Here is a 21,159-nt window from a genome sequence, read left to right on the forward strand (position 1 = left end):
CACCACCACCTTCGCCGCCTCCGCTACCATCACCACCACCATCACCACCATCACCACCACCACCACCATCACCACCACCATCACCACCATCACCACCATCACCGCCACCACCACCACCACTACCACCACCAACACCATCATCACCGCCATCACCACCATCATCACCACCACCGCCGCCACCACCGCCGCCACTGCCACCATCACCGCCACCAACACCACCACCATTACCACAAACCACCACCATTACCACCACCACCATTACCGCCACCACCGCCGCCTCCGCTACCATCACCGCCACCAACACCACCATCACCACCATCACTGCTACCACCGCCACCACCACTACCACCACCGACACCACCACCATCATCACCGCCATCATCACCGCCATCACCACCACCACCACAATAATCATCACCACCACAGCTGCACGCCATGTGGACTTAACGGACGGCCACCGACAGCAGTAGCAGTAATGAGAAAGGTATCACGACTTCAACTCGCAATGCCGCACCGTTGCTGTGCGGCATCCGCTCACCGCTCTCGCAGGGAGAGGGGAAAACGCGGAGAGAGACAATAAAACAGTTGTGTGGAGATGTGATGAAAACACCAAACTGGGACCTTTTGCGAAGCATCCAGTCTGCATCAGCCACACACACGGTACTTACGGTGAAAGTGCAAACACACGTGCTCCGATTTCTTGCTTGTTCGTTTGCACGTTCACGATTGTTGCATGTTCACCGCAAGTAGGCAGGCAGGATTCCCGGCAAAAAGGTTTCCCGTTTGGTGTTTTAAAATCTTAGCACAGCTGTTGCATTTCCAGGCGGGCTAAAAACCTATTCTTTTATGTCGCCACTGGCAATAAAGGGCCCACACTGGGGTTGGCATCCTTGCTGTGACCGACACCTCCTGGCAGAGCCGGGGGGGCGGCTACGGCTCCTCCTCGACACCCACCCGCGGGTAGAAGGCAGGCAGTGTGCCACAGATGGGGATTAGTCCACACACTTTGCTGTCACCGGCACCACCCTGGCAAGGGGCGGGGGGAGTTTCGCAAACGCCATCTCCGTGCGATCCGCCAACCCTCGCCCCGCGACGCCGGATGACACCAACGGGCCCCACGACCCGGGCCGGCTTCGGGGACGGGCAGCGTTAGCGAGCGCCTATTAAGGCCGGCACACGGGGTGCCGACCGACGCGGGGGCTGGTGCGCCCAGCGTCCGCGTCTCAGCAAGCCGTCCCCGTCTCCCTCCCCGTGCCGATGTGTACAGGTGGTGCCCGGGGAGGGGTCATTTAAGGCCGAGTCGATCTAGGGGAGGGGCCCAGGACCGGTTAAAGCTGTTCCCTCACCGGGGCGTCGGGCGTGGTGCGGCTAAATGCTGCGCTGCCGTGCGGCTGAGACGACGCGTGTGGAGACAAGACCACAGGCAGACACACGCAGAGACACGGCCACCAGTTACTGCTCACACCCTTTTCCACTGCCACATTTGAACCGTGCCAGAGCACCCCGAGTCAGTCTCAAAACCTTGAGACTGGGTCTCCCCGTGTCTCAAACCCTGAGTCTCAAAACCTTGAAACCTGGTCTCCCCGTGTTGCAAACCCTGAGTATCAAAACATTGAGACCTGGATTCCCCGTCTCTCAAACCCTGAGTTTCAAAACCTTGAGACCTGGATTCCCCGTCTCTCAAACCCTGAGTCTCAAAACCTTGAGACCTGGTCTCCCCGTGTCTCAAAACCCTGAGTCTCAAAACCTTGAGACCTGGTCTCCCCGTGTCTCAAACCCTGAGTCTCAAAACCTTGAGACCTGGTCTCCCCGTGTCTCAAACCCTCAGTCTCAAAACCTTGAGACCTGGTCTCCCCATGTCTCAAACCCCGAGTCTCAAAACCTTGAGACTGGGTCTCCCCGTGTCTCAAACCCTGAGTCTCAAAACCTTGAGACCTGGATTCCCCGTGTCTCAAACCCTGAGTCTCAAAACCTTGAGACCTGGTCTCCCCGTGTCTCAAACCCTGAGTCTCAAAACCCTGAGACCTGGATTCCCCGTGTCTCAAACCCTGAGTCTCAAAACCTTGAGACCTGGTCTCCCCGTGTCTCAAACCCCGAGTCTCAAAACCTTGAGACTGGGTCTCCCCGTGTCTCAAACCCTGAGTCTCAAAACCTTGACACCTGGATTCCCCGTGTCTCAAACCCTGAGTCTCAAAACCTTGAGACCTGGTCTCCCCGTGTTGCAAACCCTGAGTCTCAAAACCTTGAGACCTGGATTCCCCGTCTCTCAAACCCTGAGTCTCAAAACCTTGAGACCTGGTCTCCCCGTGTCTCAAACCCTGAGTCTCAAAACCTTGAGACCTGGATTCCCCGTCTCTCAAACCCTGAGTCTCAAAACCTTGAGACCTGGTCTCCTCGTGTCTCAAACCCTGAGTCTCAAAACCTTGAGACCTGGACTCCCTGTGTCTCAAACCCTGAGTCTTAAAACCTTGAGACCTGGTCTCCCCGTGTCTCAAACCCTGAGTCTCAAAACCTTGAGACCTGGTCTCCCCGTGTCTCAAACCCTGAGTCTCAAAACCTTGAGACCTGGTCTCCCCATGTCTCAAACCCTGAGTCTCAAAACCTTGAGACCTGGTCTCCCCGTGTCTCAAACCCTGAGTCTCAAAACCTTGAGACCTGGTCTCCCTGTGTCTCAAACCCTGAGTCTCAAAACCTTGAGACCTGGTCTCCCTGTGTCTCAAACCCTGAGTCTCAAAACCTTGAGACCTGGTCTCCCCGTGTCTCAAACCCTGAGTCTCAAAACCTTGAGACCTGGTCTCCCCGTGTCTCAAACCCTGAGTCTCAAAACCTTGAAACCTGGTCTCCCTGTGTCTCAAACCCTGAGTCTCAAAACCTTGAGACCTAGTCTCCCCGTGTCTCAAACCCTGAGTCTCAAAACCTTGAGACCTGGTCTCCCCGCATCTCAAACCCTGAGTCTCAAAACCTTGAGACCTGGTCTCCCCGTGTCTCAAACCCTGAGTCTCAAAACCTTGAGACCTGGTCTCCCCGTGTCTCAAACCCTGAGTCTCAAAACCTTGAGACCTGGTCTCCCTGTGTCTCAAACCCTGAGTCTCAAAACCTTGAGACCTGGTCTCCCCGTGTCTCAAACCCTGAGTCTCAAAATCTTGAGACCTGGACTCCTCGTGTCTCAAACCCTGAGTCTCAAAACCTTGAGACCTGGTCTCCCCATGTCTCAAACCCTGAGTCTCAAAACCTTGAGACCTGGTCTCCCCATGTCTCAAACCCTGAGTCTCAAAACCTTGAGACCTGGTCTCCCCGTGTCTCAAACCCTGAGTCTCAAAACCTTGAGACCTGGTCTCCCTGTGTCTCAAACCCTGAGTCTCAAAACCTTGAGACCTGGTCTCCCCGTGTCTCAAACCCTGAGTCTCAAAACCTTGAGACCTGGTCTCCCCGTGTCTCAAACCCTGAGTCTCAAAACCTTGAGACCTGGACTCCCCGTGTCTCAAACCCTGAGTCACAAAACCTTGAGACCTGGTCTCCCCGTGTCTCAAACCCTGAGTCTCAAAACCTTGAGACCTGGATTCCCCGTCTCTCAAACCCTGAGTCTCAAAACCTTGAGACCTGGTCTCCCCGTGTCTCAAACCCTGAGTCTCAAAACCTTGAGACCTGGTCTCCCCGTGTCTCAAACCCTGAGTCTCAAAACCTTGAGACCTGGTCTCCCCGTGTCTCAAACCCTGAGTCTCAAAACCTTGAGACCTGGTCTCCCTGTGTCTCAAACCCTGAGTCTCAAAACCTTGAGACCTGGTCTCCCTGTGTCTCAAACCCTGAGTCTCAAAACCTTGAGACCTGGTCTCCCCGTGTCTCAAACCCTGAGTCTCAAAACCTTGAGACCTGGTCTCCCCGTGTCTCAAACCCTGAGTCTCAAAACCTTGAGACCTGGTCTCCCCGTGTCTCAAACCCTGAGTCTCAAAACCTTGAGACCTGGTCTCCCCGTGTCTCAAACCCTGAGTCTCAAAACCTTGAGACCTGGTCTCCCCGTGTCTCAAACCCTGAGTCTCAAAACCTTGAGACCTGGACTCCCCGTGTCTCAAACCCTGAGTCTCAAAACCTTGAGACCTGGTCTCCCCGTGTCTCAAACCCTGAGTCTCAAAACCTTGAGACCTGGTCTCCCCGTGTCTCAAACCCTGAGTCTCAAAACCTTGAGACCTGGTCTCCCCGTGTCTCAAACCCTGAGTCTCAAAACCTTGAGACCTGGTCTCCCCGTGTCTCAAACCCTGAGTCTCAAAACCTTGAGACCTGGTCTCCCTGTGTCTCAAACCCTGAGTCTCAAAACCTTGAGACCTGGTCCCCCCGTGTCTCAAGACCGCCGAGTCTTGGTACTTAATTCACATCGCGTGCGCGTTGCGATCGTGGGGGGAGGGGTTCCTCGCGGCTCGTGGGATCTGAATGGCCGTAGATTTGCGGCGATCCCGCCGGTGAATGGCAAAGCGCCGTCGCCGCTATCACCCCCCTCCCCCCCCCCCCCCCACCGGGTGGGGAAGGGGGGGGGCGCAAGGTTGCCACGGCGCGAGCCGCAGAGCACGGAATCCATCCACGCGCTTACCCCCGCCCCCCCCTCTCACACCAGACCGGCGCTCCGTGTCTCCCCCGCGCTTCGCACGGTGCCACATCCACGCTCAACGAGAATCTTTATTCAGACGGGGGGGAGGGGGTGGTGGCCGCGGGGGGGGGGGGGGATAGCGGGGGGTGGGTGGGGGGCTGTCACAGTGAGCCGCCCGGTCTCCATGTCAGCCGCGCGCCCATCGAAGGAACGCCGCCGCGTAGGGCCAGAGGGTACGGCAAGGACGATAGCCGGGCGCACGCCGCCACTGCTGGCAGAAGGAGGAGGCCCCCTTCCGCTGCTAGAGAGAGGTCGAGGAACTCGGGGGTCCGGAGACTCCGGGGTCTGGAGACTCGGGGGTCTGGAGACTCGGGGGTCCGGAGACTCGGGGGTCCGGACACTCGGGGGTCTGGAGACTCCGGGGGTCCGGAGACTCCGGGGTCTGGAGACTCCGGGGTCTGGAGACTCCGGGGTCTGGAGACTCGGGGGTCTGGAGACTCGGGGGTCTGGAGACTCAGGGGTCTGGAGACTCGGGGTCTGGAGACTCCGGGGTCTGGACACTCAGGGGTCTGGAGACTCGGGGGTCCGGAGACTCCGGAGTCTGGAGACTCCAGGGTCTAGAGACTCGGGGGTCTGGAGACTACGGGGGTCTGGAGACTTCGGGGTCGAGACTCGGGGGTCTGGAGACTACAGGGGTCTGGGCACTCGGTGGTCTGGAGACTCGGGGGTCTGGAGACTCCGGGGTCTGGAGACTCCGGGGTCTAGAGACTCAGGGGGTCTGGACACTCGGGGGTCTGGAGACTCGGGGGTCTGGAGACTACGGGGGTCTGGGCACTCGGGGGTCTGGACACTCGGGGGTCTGGAGACTCGGGGGTCTGGAGACTCGGGGATCTGGAGACTACGGGGGTCTGGAGACTCGGGGGTCCAGAGACTCGGGGGTCTAGAGACTCCGGGGGTCTGGAGACTCGGGGATCTGGAGACTCAGGGGTCTGGAGACTGGTCTCTAGTGGTGCAACTGTGGCCATGCAGCCCAAACTATGGACCGCCCAGTAAACCCAAAAAGACATAGGTACACAAAGAGATCCATAGAGACACACAGAGATCCATGGAGACACACAGAGATCCACAGAGACACACAGAGATCCATGGAGACACACAGAGATCCATAGAGACACACAGAGATCCATAAATCCAAGCGACCACGGGGAGAGAGATACGCAAACTCCAAATATCCAACGGGTGTCAGGGTCAGGATTGAACCCACCGACCTCCTGTAGTCCAGCCGAGGTAGTTAACATCTCCTAGCCACTATCCTAATCGGAGGTGCGGGTGAAGGACAACAAACTAAACACGACGACAACAAGAAGCAGTTCTGAAGAAAGTTGTTTGTCAATCCTAGATTGGTGATTTAAAGAGTGGCATCACAGCTCCCAGTGAGCTTCCTAATACCGGAAGAGAGGAGCGTTCCAGACGGCCGCAGAAGCGCCCACCGAAAGCGCCGCGCGATGCGGCTCTAAAGAAATTCGTTTTCAACCTCGACTTGAAAGCGCATTGCTCAAGTGGCTTCCTAACATTTCACCGCTCTCACTGCGGGCATTGTGAGCACTGCGCGGAGGGGCGGTGCAATTGCGTCAGGGAGATCACAACCGAGATGAGACGGCGGTTTGAGTTTCCAATTAGGGAGGAGATGGAATTACTCCACTCACGCCGCCGCACAATATTTATCCTGCGCTCGCGTTCCCGGCGTGTGTGTATGGCCAGCGCCCCCCCCCCACCACCACCACCACCACACCACCACGCGTCAATCCACTGCAGGATGACGGCCGTGCGGGAGAGACGCTCGCTCGGTCGGCGTCACGCCGAGGGAGCTCGGGGGAACGCGGCGCGGGGCCGAGAGGGCAGACGCTCGACAGGGAGACGTCGCGGTCGTCTGCTTCCTGCTTCATCCAGCAGCGGAGAGACCACGGCGACGACGCCGATGGCGAGGGTGATGACGACAGCGTGGAGGGATACCTGGCCGGGGATATGGTCGCCCTCGGAGGCACGGGGAGGCCCACGCGGATTCCTGAGCGCACGTGATCAGAGACGTCGTGTTGATATTCATCCGGCAGCGGAGAGTCCACGGCCATGACGTGGATGATGATGATGACGATGATGATGACGATGACGAAAGCGTGGAGGTTTTATTTTTTTGCACGTCGCAATGGAGGAAAGCAGCGAGGAGGTGGCCGCAGGCCACACCGTGTCCAAGGGGCCCTGGCCAGCGGACGGAACCGACGGGAGGTGGGGGGGGGGGGGCGAGCGCCGGCGCGGGGGAACCGCAGGGCGGTGACGGCCGCGGCGAGGCCCCGGTGCAGTCGCTCGAGAGGCGACGTCATCGTCGTCAGCTGATGCTGACGACGATGACGACGATGCTGACGATGGTTACGATGACGAAAATGATGACAATGATGATGACGACGATGGCAAGGATGGCGATGACGACGCTGATGACGATGACGCCGCTGATGACGATGACGCCGCTGATGATGACGATCACGCCGCTGATGATGACGATCACGTTGCTGATGACGATGCCACCGATGCTGGCGAATCGGCAGCATCGGTGGCGTTGTGGACTCGCGGTGCCCACGTTAAACGAGCACTCGGGAGCGCTCCGAGAGATTGCTGCGCTGCGATGAGCACCACGCGACCGCTGCGTTCACCGCCTGCGACCGCCGCGTTCACCGCCTCTCCCCGCCGCCTTCACCGCCTCTCCCCGCCGCCTTCACCGCCTCTCCCCGCCGCGTTCACCGCCTCTCCATGCCGCCTACACCACCTCTCCCCGCTGCCTTCACCGCCTCTCCCCGCCGCCTTCACCGCCTCTCTTCGCCGCCTTCACCGCCTCTCCCCGCCGCCTCTCCCCGCCGCCTTCACCGCCTCTCCCCGCCGCCTTCACCGCCTCTCCCCGCCGCGTTCACCGCCTCTCCATGCCGCCTACACCACCTCTCCCCGCCGCCTTCACCGCCTCTCCCCGCCGCCTTCACCGCCTCTCCCCGCCGCGTTCACCGCCTCTCCCCGCCGCGTTCACCGCCTCTCCCCAGACGGGCGCCGCTTCCACGCCGAGCTCCCAGCGGCGGTGGCCGTGGCGCCACGTCGCGCCGCTTGCTCCGTAACCGCCCCCGCGTTGTTTATCCGCGCAGCGGTTATCCAAACCACGTGCGGAGCGGTAAAACGAGCCAACCACCAAACCCCCCGTGCCACCCTCCCCCCCCCGCCCCGTGCCCCCCCCATACCCCTCCCCCCGCCCGTCGTTTGTAATGGACGCTTAAAAAGGTCGTCGTCACTTGCTCGGATCGTTTGAATCTTCCCCTTCTGGCTGACGTGTGCAGGTACCGCACGCTGAACTTCTTTCGCACTGTACGTAGCCATCCGTGGCTAATCGGAGGTGCGGGCTGATGATGATGATGATGTTGTTGTAGAGCCAACAGCTGTGATTGTACGTGGCGGTGGTTGATGAGCCAGATGACTGCGTCAGGATTGGCACGGGGTGACGAATCATCATCGTGACGACGAAGCCTCTTTCGTACATTGCTATATGCGAGTCCGTGGGTCTCTGCGCAAGTCTATGGGTCTCTGCATGAGTCTATGAGTCTCTGTGTGAGTCTAAGGGTCTCTGCGTGAGTCTGTGGGTCTCTGCATGAGTCTATGGGTGTCTGCGTGAGTCTGTGGGTCTCTGCGTGAGTCTGTGGGTCTCTGCATGAGTCTATGGGTGTCTGCGTGAGTCTGTGGGTCTCTGCATGAGTCTATGGGTCTCGCGTGAGTCTATGGGTCTATGTGGGTCTATGGATCTCCGCATGAGTCTATGGGTCTCTGTGTGAGTCTATGGGTCTCTGCGTGAGTCTATGGGTCTATGTGGGTCTATGGGTCTCTGCGTGAGTCTATGGGTCTCTGCGTGAGTCTATGGGTCTCCGCGTGAGTCTATGGGTCTCTGCGTGAGTCTATGGGTCGCTGCGTGAGTCTATGGGTCTCCGCGTGAGTCTATGGGTCTCTGCGTGAGTCTGTGTCTCTGCGTGAGTCTATGGGTCTCCGCGTAAGTCTATGGGTCTCCGCGTGAGTCTACGTGTCTCTGTGTGAGTCTACGTGTCTCTGCGTGAGTCTATGGGTCTCTGTGTGAGTCTATGGGTCTCCGCGTGAGTCTATGGGTCTCTGCGTGAGTCTGTGTCTCTGCATGAGTCTGTGGGTCTCCGCGTAAGTCTATGGGTCTCCGCGTGAGTCTATGGGTCTCTGCGTGAGTCTACGTGTCTCTGTGTGAGTCTATGTGTCTCCGCGTGAGTCTATGGGTCTCTGCGTGAGTCTATGTGTCTCTGCGTGAGTCTATGGGTCTCTGCGTGAGTCTTTGGGTCTATGGGTCTCCGTGGGGGCCGGTGGGCGAGGGGTGATGATGGAGCGCCACCCAAGAGAGGGCAGGGCAACCAAGGAGCAACGTAACAACGGCGGAGACGGAGCGATGGAGCGACGGAGCGACGGGATCGGCTGGCGCGAATGCGCCAGGCAGGGATCGCTGGCGCCTTCACAGGGCGGCGAAAGACGGTCGACGGCCTGGAGTAGGCGTTCCATCCATCCAGCGGCGGATTCATCAACGCCGATTGGCGACATTGATAACGATGGTGACAGCTGTCGAAGGCCAAACGCCTCGGTCCCGAGCTTCTAGGAGGCGGAAACGCCACGATCCCACGGTTGAAGCCAGAGAGCGTCGCCTGCGACCCTTTCCGGCAGTAAGAGTCCCGGAGGTGCGTGTCCCAAACACCGAGCGAGGCATCATGGGGTCTCCGTTCACCGCACACGCTCGTGGTAAAACGACGGCTATCTGAATCCGGCACACGGGCCTCCCCCTGGGTCGACTCGGCCTCAAAACGAGCAGCCATGGTGCGGTGTGCGTCGCTGGGGAGACAAAGGCGGCCGGGCGTATGATGCTGGCGACACGCACCCCCTTCATAGGCGCTGCTGCTACTCGCTGACAGCCCTTGCCCCGCCAGTCTGTTAAGGCTACATGGGGGATCTTTCCTTGATGCCAACGGGAGGAGTAAATAATAATCATGATGATGATGATGTCAACGCATAACGCTGTACAGCCGCCACCACACAGTATCCGCTCATCGCTCTCGTAGAGAGAGAGGATGACTCGGAGAGAGAGGACGACTCGGAGAGAGAGAGGATGACTCGGAGAGAGAGAGGATGACTCGGAGAGAGAGGACGACTCAGAGAGAGGACGACTCAGAGAGAGAGGACGACTCAGAGAGAGGACGACTCAGAGAGAGAGGACGACTCAGAGAGAGAGAGGACGACTCAGAGAGAGAGAGGACGACTCAGAGAGAGAGAGGACGACTCAGAGAGAGAGAGGACGACTCAGAGAGAGAGAGGAGGACTCAGAGAGAGGACGACTCAGAGAGACGACGACTCAGAGAGAGAGGACGACTCAGAGAGAGAGGACGACTCAATCCCATGCAGGGCCCATGGAGAAAGATCCATGGACTGACATCGACCCATAAACTTGCATCATAGACTCCCACAGAGACCCGTAGATCGACACAGAGACCTATAGACTTCCACAGAGACCTATAGACTCCTACAGAGACCTACAGACTCCCACAGAGACATATAGACTCCCACAGAGACCTACAGACTTCCACAGAGACCTACAGACTCCCACAGAGACCTACAGACTCCCACTGGGACCGTTAGACCGACACAGATACCATATCATCATTAGACCTCTTTTGCCAGTACCAAAATATAATAATAGGGTTTTTCCCCTTTTTTCTGGCAACAAAACTGAAACCTTTTTACAAGGATTCATGTCTGCATTAACCACAATACCTGCAGTCAAAATGCAAACAAAAAACATACTATGATAATATATGCATTGTCCTTGAAACTGATTGGTCCACACGCCTTTTGGCGTCATCTGGTCGAGCACCAATTGGATCGAGGCTCAAAAGAAAGCCGTCCCTTGGTGTGGACCAATCAGTTTCAAGGACAATGCATAAATGATCATATCATGTTTTTTGTTTGCATTTTGACTGCAGGTATTGTGGTTAATGCAGACATGAATCCTTGTAAAAAGGTTTCAGTTATTGCCAGAAAAAAGGGGAAAAACCCTATTACAGATACCATATTTAACCCTAAATATACACAGAGCACACACTCACACGTTGCACATTACCATAGGGGACTATATTTAACGTCCACGTTAACAGCGCCCGCAAATGCCGCGCAGATTATTTAACACGACTCTCACTGCCATTTTGATTTAAAGCTTTTATTATTTTATAGTTTCCCTGCTACGTGACTTTACCGAAAGAACCAAGAATATCTCACTGCCATATTTAACCCTGATATCAACTCAGCTCACACCACGTCTCTTATTACCCAAGTCCACACGCCTCCGATCACCATATTTAACCCCCGATGCCACACACACACACACACGTTTTGACTGTAATTTTTTCGCGAAAAATCCTCTCGCCATATTCAACCCGAACACCGACAGGCACCAGAGCACCCACCGCACGTCCCTCGCCGCATTAACACCGCAGCGTCTGCCGTGGATGTTCAGTACGTCTCCTTGCGCCCATATTCAACCCCACGCGTTGGCAGCGTCACACGGGCACAGCCAAGTAAGCGCCACGCGCCGCCTTAAAAGGGAAAACTTCAGGAGGAAATCCCACGCACATTTCCTTCGCATGTTTAAAAGCTTAATATTAGACACAGATTCATCCCACACCCCACCCCCCGCCGTATAGCCTTCAACATGCTGTTGGAGCAAATGCTCTTAGTGAGCACTTGTGTGTGTGTGTTGGACTTCTTTTGCATTGCACATAGCCGACCGTGATGATTGGAGGTGCAGTGTTGAGTCTATGGGTAGCGTTGAGTCTATGGGCAGTGTTGAGTCTATGGGCAGTGTTAGTTTGTGGGCAGTGTTAGTTTGTGGGCAATGCTGAGTCTATGGGCAGTGTTAGTCTATGGGTAGTGTTAGTCTATGGGTAGTGTTAGTCTAGTAGTGTTAGTCTGTGGGCAGTGTTAGTCTATGGGCAGTGTTAGTCAATGGATAGTGTTAGTCTATGGGTAGTGTTAGTCTATGGGTAGTGTTGAGTCTATGGGTAGTGTTAGTCTATGGGTAGTGTTGAGTCTATGGGTAGTGTTGAGTCTATGGGTAGCGTTGAGTCTATGGGCAGTGTTGAGTCTATGGGTAGTGTTAGTTTGTGGGCAGTGCTGAGTCTATGGGCAGTGTTAGTTTGTGGGCAGTGTTAGTTTGTGGGCAATGCTGAGTCTATGGGCAGTGTTAGTCTATGGGCAGTGTTAGTCTATGGGTAGTGTTAGTCTATGGGTAGTGTTAGTCTAGTAGTGTTAGTCTGTGGGCAGTGTTAGGCTATGGGCAGTGTTAGTCAAGTAGTGTTAGTATATGGGTAGTGTTAGTCTATGGGTAGTGTGAGTCTATGGGTAGTGTGAGTCTATGGGTAGTGTTGAGTCTATGGGTAGTGTTAGGCTATGGGCAGTGTTGAGTCTATGGGTAGTGTTGAGTCTAGTAGTGTTAGTCTTCATAATAAATGTTTTTGGGTTAGATTGCGTTTCGATTTAAAGCTTTCGTGACTGCAAGGATTCATCTTCTTTGGTTCTTTCGGTAAAGTCACGTAGAATGAGAATAAAATCATTAAATAAAACAATAAAATTCTCACGACGTTTCATCGTAGCTCTGTTGTCCCGACAGGTTTGTTCCTTTCACCTGAAGAAGGCCACTTGTGTCATGGCCGAAACGTCGTGAGAATTTTACTGTTTTATTTTATTATTTTATTCTCATTCTACGTGACTTTACCGAAATATCTAAAGAAGATTAGATGGCGTTATTTATAAATGTGTCGTAACCCTCCACCACCCGACACGGCCAATCTGCAAAAAAGTGTCACGTTGACAAAAGACAAATAGTTCACTACTTTAGCCCACCGGTGTGTTGAAGAGTGAATCCACAACATTTACAGTTTGAGTACGACGTTTCGCTGGTAATTACATCCAGCATCATCGGGCAATTCGCCAGAATGGTAAAGCCCTCACTTGCTCCCGGTCTTAAATAGAGCAGCAGGGTGACGTCATCATTTAACTCAACGTGACACTTTTTTGCTGATTAGCCGTGTCGGGGGGTGGAGGGTTACGACACATTTATAAATAACGCGATCTAACCCAAAAACCTTTATTATGAATAATATTGGTCGCGAAAGCCTACGTGTTAGTGTTAGTTTGTGGGCCGTGTTAGTCTATGCCTCTATGGGTAGTGTTAGTCTATGGGTATTGTTAGTCTATGGGTAGTGTTGAGTCTATGGGTAGTGTGAGTCTATGGGTAGTGTTAGTATATGGGTAATGCTAGTCTATGGGTAGTGTTGATTCTATGGGTAATGTTAGTATATGGGTAGTGTTAGTCTATGGGTAGTGTTGATTCTATGGGTAATGTTAGTATATGGGTAGTGTTAGTCTATGGGTAGTGTTAGTCTATGGGTAGTGTTGAGTCTATGGGCAGTGTTAGTCTATGGGCAGTGTTAGTCTATGGGCAGTGTTAGTCTATGGGCAGTGTTAGTCTATGGGCAGTGTTAGTCTATGGGTAGTGTTGAGTCTATGGGTAGTGTTGAGTCTATGGGTAGTGTTGAGTCTATGGGTAGTGTGAGTCTATGGGTAGTGTGAGTCTATGGGCAGTGTTAGTCTATGGGTAGTGTTAGTCTATGGGTAGTGTTAGTCTATGGGTAGTGTTGAGTCTATGGGTAGTGTTGAGTCTATGGGTAGTGTTAGTCTATGGGTAGTGTGAGTCTATGGGCAGTGTTAGTCTATGGGTAGTGTTAGTCTATGGGTAGTGTTGAGTCTATGGGCAGTGTTGAGTCTATGGGTAGTGTTGAGTCTATGGGTAGTGTTGAGTCTATGGGTAGTGTTAGGTGTGGGGAACGTCCGGCCCACAGGCCGTATAAGGCCCGTGAAATCGTTTGGTCTGTTCCAGCCATCGCATTAGGGGCGAGTTAATTTTAACGTTTGACCAAATGAAACCGGCTAATTTTTACGTTGATCATTTTGTATGACCCGCGAATGATGTTATAAATATCCCAATGGCCCTTGGCAGAAAAAAAAAGGTTCCCCACGCCTGACTGGATGATGATGATTTAAAAGTAAATAGCTCCTGCGGCTGGCACCCACTGCAGCTGGCACGCCCGCCCGGCCGCCTTTGTCTCCCCCAGTGGCGATGTTGACGACAGACACACCGCAACCCAGGTCACGGTTCATCCGAGGCCGAGTCCAACGGCACAGATAATCGTCACTGGTGTTGGTTGGTCGGTCGGAGGCGGTGAGTCCGGAATCGAACTCGGGTCGCCCCGGGGGGGTTGGGCACCGTGGCGCCGCGCGCGCTAACCGCTGCACCACCGCTCCCTTATCAACCACCACTGTATATTTAACACCACCTGTAACCGGTGCGCATGAACCCAGAGGCACGCCAGGCCCAATCAAGCAGCTGCTTTTAGTTCTCGATCAGGGGGTGGGCGTCAGGCAAAAGCAAAAATAGCAAGAGACATTCCTTTAAGGGGAAGAGAAAATAGGGTTTTGCCCTTTCTGGCAATAAAATAGGAGGTGTGTTAAGATGTTCAAATAATAAATAGATTAAACTTCTTCACAAGGAATCAAGAACTGCAGTAACAACAGGCAGTACATGTGAAAATGCAAACATTGCTACGATCAGTTTCACACGTAGCAGGCTTTCGCGACCAATATTATTCATAATAAAGGTTTTTGGGTTAGATCCGCGTTATTTATAAATGTTTCGTAACCCTCCACCGCCCGACACAGCCAATCAGCAAAAAAAGTGTCACGTTGACAAAAGACAAATAGTTCACTACTTGAGCCCACCGGTGTGTTGAAGAGTGAATCCACAACATTTACAGTTTGAATACGACGTTTCGCAGGTAATTACATTCCAGCATCATCTGACTGATTACCAATCGATTATATAATTACAATACCCCCCCTCCGCCTCAAATCACTGCACCTGAATTGAGTTAAATGATGACGTCACCCTACTGCTCTATTTAAGACCGACAGCAAGTGAGGGCTTTACCATTCTGGCGAATTGCCCGATGATGCTGGATGTAATTACCAGCGAAACGTCGTACTCAAACTGTAAATGTTGTGGATTCACTCAACACACCGGTGGGCTAAAGTAGTGAACTAATTGTCTTTTGTCAACGTGACACTTTTTTGCCGATTGGCCGTGTCGGGTGGTGGAGGGTTACGACACATTTATAAATAACGCGATCTAATCCAAAAACCTTTATTATGAATTGCTATGATCATATATGGCATTGTCTTTGAAAATGGCCTACACCAAGTATCACCACCAGTGTCAGAGCAGAGAGAACATCGCCCAAAGGCGGACAGGACAAGGACAATGCCACACGTGTCGGAGCGTAACAAAGTATGACAAAATATAATTAGGTTTGCATCCTTTCAGGCAAAAAGAACAAGGAGGTGGTGTTAAGATGTTCAAACACCAAATATTTTTGTTTTTCTCTCACTCTCTCTCTAATTTTATTTTCTTTTTAACTCTCAACATTTCAAGAGCGAGCCACATTTTGCAACGTGGTGACTACCAGCCAAGGCGTTTGTGAAGTCCTCGATAAATAACGCCACGGGGAAGGGTCCATTATTTAGATGTATTTAGGGTGCTACAAAATGTCCAATTGTGGGTGGGCCCACTTTCCTTGAGCGGCTCCTCATTTGCAGTGGCCCAGGTGGCTTCTGAAAAATAAGTTCGCATCTCGGTGGGGGCTTTGCCCGTGGGGATGGCTTAGCAGCAGTGCTTGGATGAGAGTTTGGCCGCTTTGTTCACCTCCGTCGTGCGTTTCGCGCTACTACCGTGCGTGTTGCGTTGATTTTTTTGTTTGTTGTCGGGACGTTCTGATCCCGTGTGCCCCGTCTGGACATCTGAATAATTTGGCGGGACCCCAGGGGTCCCGCAAAAATCAGGTCAATAATTATTATCTTTCAGTCCGCCCCACTACGTGATCCCGACAGCAACGCGCCGCCCGCCCAGACTCGTGCCAACAAGCGCCAGCAGCAGCAGCAGCAGGCGGCAATCACCACGATGGGCGCCACCCCCACCGGCCAAACGCAAGCCCCGGGGGGCGACGACGCCCTCCGGTCAGCCGTCGATCCTCAGCTTCTTTGCCAAGGCGAGCCCGCCCCTCCCCAGGCAGTGAATTTAACGTGTTCGTGTAATTTTTCAACTTTTTACGAAACTTAGTGTCCCCGAGTAGCTCTCGACGAGGCCAATCGATTGACCACTAGAGTTTTGTTGTCGGGTAAGGCGACAAGACTCGTGTCGCTACGCGGGTTTTCCCACCCCGGGGCAGTGATGGGACCCCGGGGTCCCGCCAAATGCTTCATCTGTGAAAAGGAGATTTGGAGCCCATCAGATTTCCTCCTCCAGCAATAAATACATTTTCTGATTCTGACCCCACCTGCCTCCCCCTGTGAATTATCTTAATTTACAAACGCACTCGGAGTTTACAAAACCCACCGACCCTCTCGCTCAACTTTGGCCAAACCACTAATAATAATGATAATAGGTTTTTCCCCTTTCTCCTGGCAACAAAACAGCTGTGTTAAGATGTTAAAACACCAAACTGAAACATTTTTTTAACAAGGCATCATTGTCTGCATTAACCACAATGCTTGTGGTCAGAATACAAACACAAAGCACACTCTGATAATATGATGCATTCAATCTTGATTTGAAGCTTTCGTGACTGCAGGAATCCATACTCTTTGGTTCTTTCGGTAAAGTCACGTGGGTAGAAAAATAAAAGAAAATATGATGATGCATTGTCTTTGAAACTGATTGGTCCACACACCAGAGGCAGCTTTCTTTTGAGCCTCGTCTCAAACGGTGTTAGACCAGAGGACGCCAAAAGGCGTCACACAGCACAAAGACAACGCCACCATCAGAGTAATGAGGGCTTGGGGGTGAGCACCTACATCATGGGATCTCCTTTGCCAGTACCAAAATATGATAATAAGTTTTTTTCCCTTTTTTCTGGCCACAAAACAGCTGTGTTAAGATGTTAAAACACCAAACTGAAACCGTTTTTTTTTTACAAGGCATCATTGCCTGCATCGACCACAACGCTTGTGGTCAGAACGCAAGCAAAAAAAACCCAGCATAATAACACGCGTCTAAGCGCGGTTTCCTCACGTGCAAATATTTTTCACTATTTTATTTTACAAGGCAAATAAATTGCCCCGCCGAGCTGAACTGCGAGCTCTTTTTCAGCAGGCGACGTGGCTGTCACGAATGACGGCTCAACGAAATTGCGGCGGCTTCTCGTCGCCGTGTGGACATTTATAGTAGCAATAGCAAAATAACTCCAAACGCGTGGTGACGTTGATTCTAAATGTGGAGGGGAAAAACGGCAGGACCCGAAGAGGAATCCAGGCGACCACGGGGGAGAGAGAGAGACACGCAAACTCCAAATATACAGCAGCAGCAGGCGTCGTCAGGGTCGGGGTCGAACCCACGACCTTCTGTGAACAGGGCGAGGTAGTTAACATCTCCTAGGCACCGTGATGATGATGATGAGAGAGAGATACGCAAACTCCAAATATACAGCAGCAGCAGGCTTCGTCAGGGTCGGGGTCGAACCCACGACTTCCTGCGTACCAGGCGAGGTAGTTAACATCTCCTAGCCACCGTGATGATGATGATGAGAGAGAGAGACACACAAACTCCAAATATACAGCAGCAGGCTTCGTCAGGGTCGGGATCGAACCCACGACCTCCTGTTTACCAGGCGAGGTAGTTAACATCTCATAGCCACCGCGGTGCCCCCAATCTCTCCGCACGACGTGCTAAACACGACAGCGGTGATCACAAAACCGCAACCAACTATTTAAAAATGTGTCTCCAAAAAAAAGCTACACACCCACCGCACACCACACACACACACAGCACACACTCTGCAATAACACACACCGCATACACACCACATACACACCGCATACACACCGCATAAACACCGCATAAACACAACACACACACACCAAACACACCGCATACACACACCACGCACACACCGCATACACCACACACACCGCATACACCACACACACCGCATACACCACACACACCGCATACACCACACACCGCATACACACACACACCGCATACACACACACACCGCATACACACACACACCGCATACACCACACACCGCATACACACACACACACCGCACACACACACCGCATACACACACACCGCATACACACACACACCGCACACACACACCACACACACACACACACCGCGTACACACACACACCACATACACACACACACCACATACACACACCGCGTACACACACACACCACATACACACACACACCACGCAAACAAACACACCGCATACACACACACACCGCATACACACACACATACCGCATACACACACACCGCATACACCACACACCGCATACACACACACTGCGCACACCACACACCGCACACATACACCGCACACACACCGCATACACACACACACCGCACACACCGCACACACACACACACCGCACACACACCGCATACACACACACCGCATACACACACACACCGCATACACACACCGCATACACACACCGCATACACCACACACACCGCATATACACCACACACACCGCATATACACACATACACCGCATACACACACACCGCATACACACACACCGCACACACACACACCGCACACACACACACCGCATACACACACACCGCATACACACACACCGCATACACACACACACACCGCATACACAACATACACACTCCACATACACACTGCGCACACTCCACACACACCGCATACACAACACATACTACACAACACACAACACACCCCACACACTGCACACCACAGACACACTACACAATACACACACTTTATACACACTACACTCCACATCCTACACCCAACACATACCATACAACACCACAACACACCACACCATACACACAACACGCCACAACACCCCATACACACAACACCCCATACACACAACACCCCATACACACAACACACCACACACACAACACACACCACACGTGTCGGGGCCGTGTGCACTGTAACACTACTGTAGTCTCTCGCTGGGCCCCTGGCTCAGTGGCCAATGTGGCCGAGAAAGAGACACACAGAGAGACACACAGAGAGACAGAGAGACACACAGAGAGACAGAGAGACACAGAGAGACACACAGAGAGACAGAGAGACACACAGACACACAGAGAGACAGAGACACACAGAGACACACAGAGAGACAGAGACACACAGAGAGACAGACACACAGACACACAGAGACACATAGACACACATAGACACACAGAGAGACAGAGAGACACAGAGAGACAGAGACACACAGAGAGACAGAGAGACACACAGAGACACACAGAGAGACAGAGACACACAGACACACAGAGAGACAGAGACACACAGACACACAGAGACACACAGACACACAGAGACACACAGACACACAGAGACACAGAGAGACACACAGAGACAGAGACACACAGACAGAAACACAGAGAGACACACAGAGAGACAGAGACACACAGAGAGACAGAGAGACAAAGAGAGACAGAGACACAGAGAGAGACAGAGACACACAGAGAGACAGAGACACAGAGAGACACAGAAAGACACAGAGAGACAGAGACACACAGAGAGACAGAGACACAGAGAGACAGACACACAGACAGAGACACACAGAGACACCGAGACACAGAGAGACACAGAGACACCGAGACACAGAGAGACACAGAGACACACAGAGAGACAGACAGAGACACAGCGAGGGGGGAGAGTCGCACAGCGCCATCACAAACTCACTTCCAGCGGACGCTTTTAAATGTCAACACTCACGGTCCGTGCGTTTAGACACCGCCACCAACACCACCATCACCAACATCACCACCAACATCATCACCATCACCACCATCATCATAAACACCACCAACACCACCATCACCACCAACATCACCATCACCACCATCACCACCAACATCACCATCACCACCATCACCACCAACATCACCAACATCACCATCACCACCATCATCACCAACATCACCATCACCACCATCACCACCAACATCACCACCATCACCACCATCACCATCACCACCAACATCACCATCACCACCATCACCATCATCATCACCATCACCACCATCATCACCATCACCACCATCATCACCATCACCACCAACATCACCATCACCACCATCATCATAAACACCACCAACATCACCATCACCACCATCATCATAAACACCACCTCCACCACCATCATCATCACCACCATCATCATAAACACCACCAACACCACCATCATCATCACCACCACCATCACCACCAACATCATCACCATCACCAACATCACCATCACCACCATCATCATAAACACCACCTCCACCACCATCATCATCACCACCACCATCACCACCAACATCACCATCACCACCATCATAAACACCGCCACCAACACCACCATCACCACCATCATCATAAACACCACCTCCACCACCATCACCATCACCACCATCATCATAAACACCACCTCCACCACCATCATCACCACCACCATCACCACCAACATCATCACCATCACCAGCATCATCATAAACACCACCAACATCATCACCATCACCACCACCATCATCATAAACACCACCAACACCCCAGTCATCCCCCTCGCGCTCTGCTCACCCTAACTCACCCTGCTCACCCTATCTCACCCTGCTCACCCTAACTCACCCTGCTCACCCTGCTCCTCACCAGTGAAGGCTGCGAGTACTAGGATGGAGGCGAACTTCAGAGCGAGACGCTCACACAACACTCACCACACTCACCCCGAAACCCCCACACTCACCCCCACACCCACTCCGACTCACCCCGACTCCGACGCACCCCGACTCCGACGCACCACGACTCACCACCCCCACACTCACCCCGACACCCCCACACTCACCCCGATTCCGACTCACCACGACTCACCACCCCGACTCCGACTCAGAACTCCGACTCACCACGACTCCGACTCACCACCACGACTCCCCACGACTCACCACCACCACCGAGTCGCCGCCTTCCGCCCGCGGGTCACGCCCCGCCGTTGAGGGCGGGGCTTGATGGTGTATCAACAACAACAATAACTATTTTTATTTAAAGCTTTCGTGACTGCACGGATTCATAATCTTGGTTCTTTCCGTAAAGTCACCACCACGTAGAAGGGAAACAATTAAATAATTTAAAAAATAACAATATGTTTTATATTTTTATTCTTTTATTGTTTCCCTTCTACGTGGTGACTTTACCAAAAGAACCAAGATTATAACAATAAAAATGCTTTTATTTATTTATAACTTTTTAAATATTTATTTTTGTAAAACTCCAGCGAGCGCTGCTGCCGTTGTCGTTGTTGTTGTTAATTTGTGACATCGTTCACCGCGCCCACGCGT

At 53.1% G+C, this 21,159-nt stretch overlaps 1 protein-coding gene across 23 annotated transcripts in view; it reads right to left on the reverse strand.

Moving 5' to 3' along the window:
- The window catches only part of LOC116954915 (uncharacterized), a 41,927-nt gene extending 21,031 nt beyond the window's left edge, over window positions 1-20,896 (reverse strand). For 8 of the 23 annotated variants that reach the window (XR_012929708.1, XR_012929709.1, XR_012929706.1 and 5 more), the window contains exon 1: window positions 6,593-7,283. Coding sequence is in view for 4 of the 23 variants with exons in the window: in XM_032975728.2 (XP_032831619.2) it covers window positions 6,593-6,708 (116 nt within the window). In the remaining 19 variants the exon portion in view is untranslated. Of the gene's footprint in view, window positions 1-668; window positions 892-6,592; window positions 7,284-20,455; window positions 20,567-20,624; window positions 20,642-20,669 lie in introns of those variants that run through there. The other 15 variants (XM_076052673.1, XM_076052670.1, XM_076052669.1 and 12 more) reach the window with 15 other exon arrangements.
- Window positions 20,897-21,159: the final 263 nt, after the last annotated feature.

The sequence above is a fragment of the Petromyzon marinus genome, chromosome 57 (assembly GCF_048934315.1).
Source record: "Petromyzon marinus isolate PM22_M1 ecotype Great Lakes invasive population chromosome 57, UKy_Petmar_22M1.pri1.0, whole genome shotgun sequence".
Classification (NCBI taxonomy): domain Eukaryota; kingdom Metazoa; phylum Chordata; class Hyperoartia; order Petromyzontiformes; family Petromyzontidae; genus Petromyzon; species Petromyzon marinus.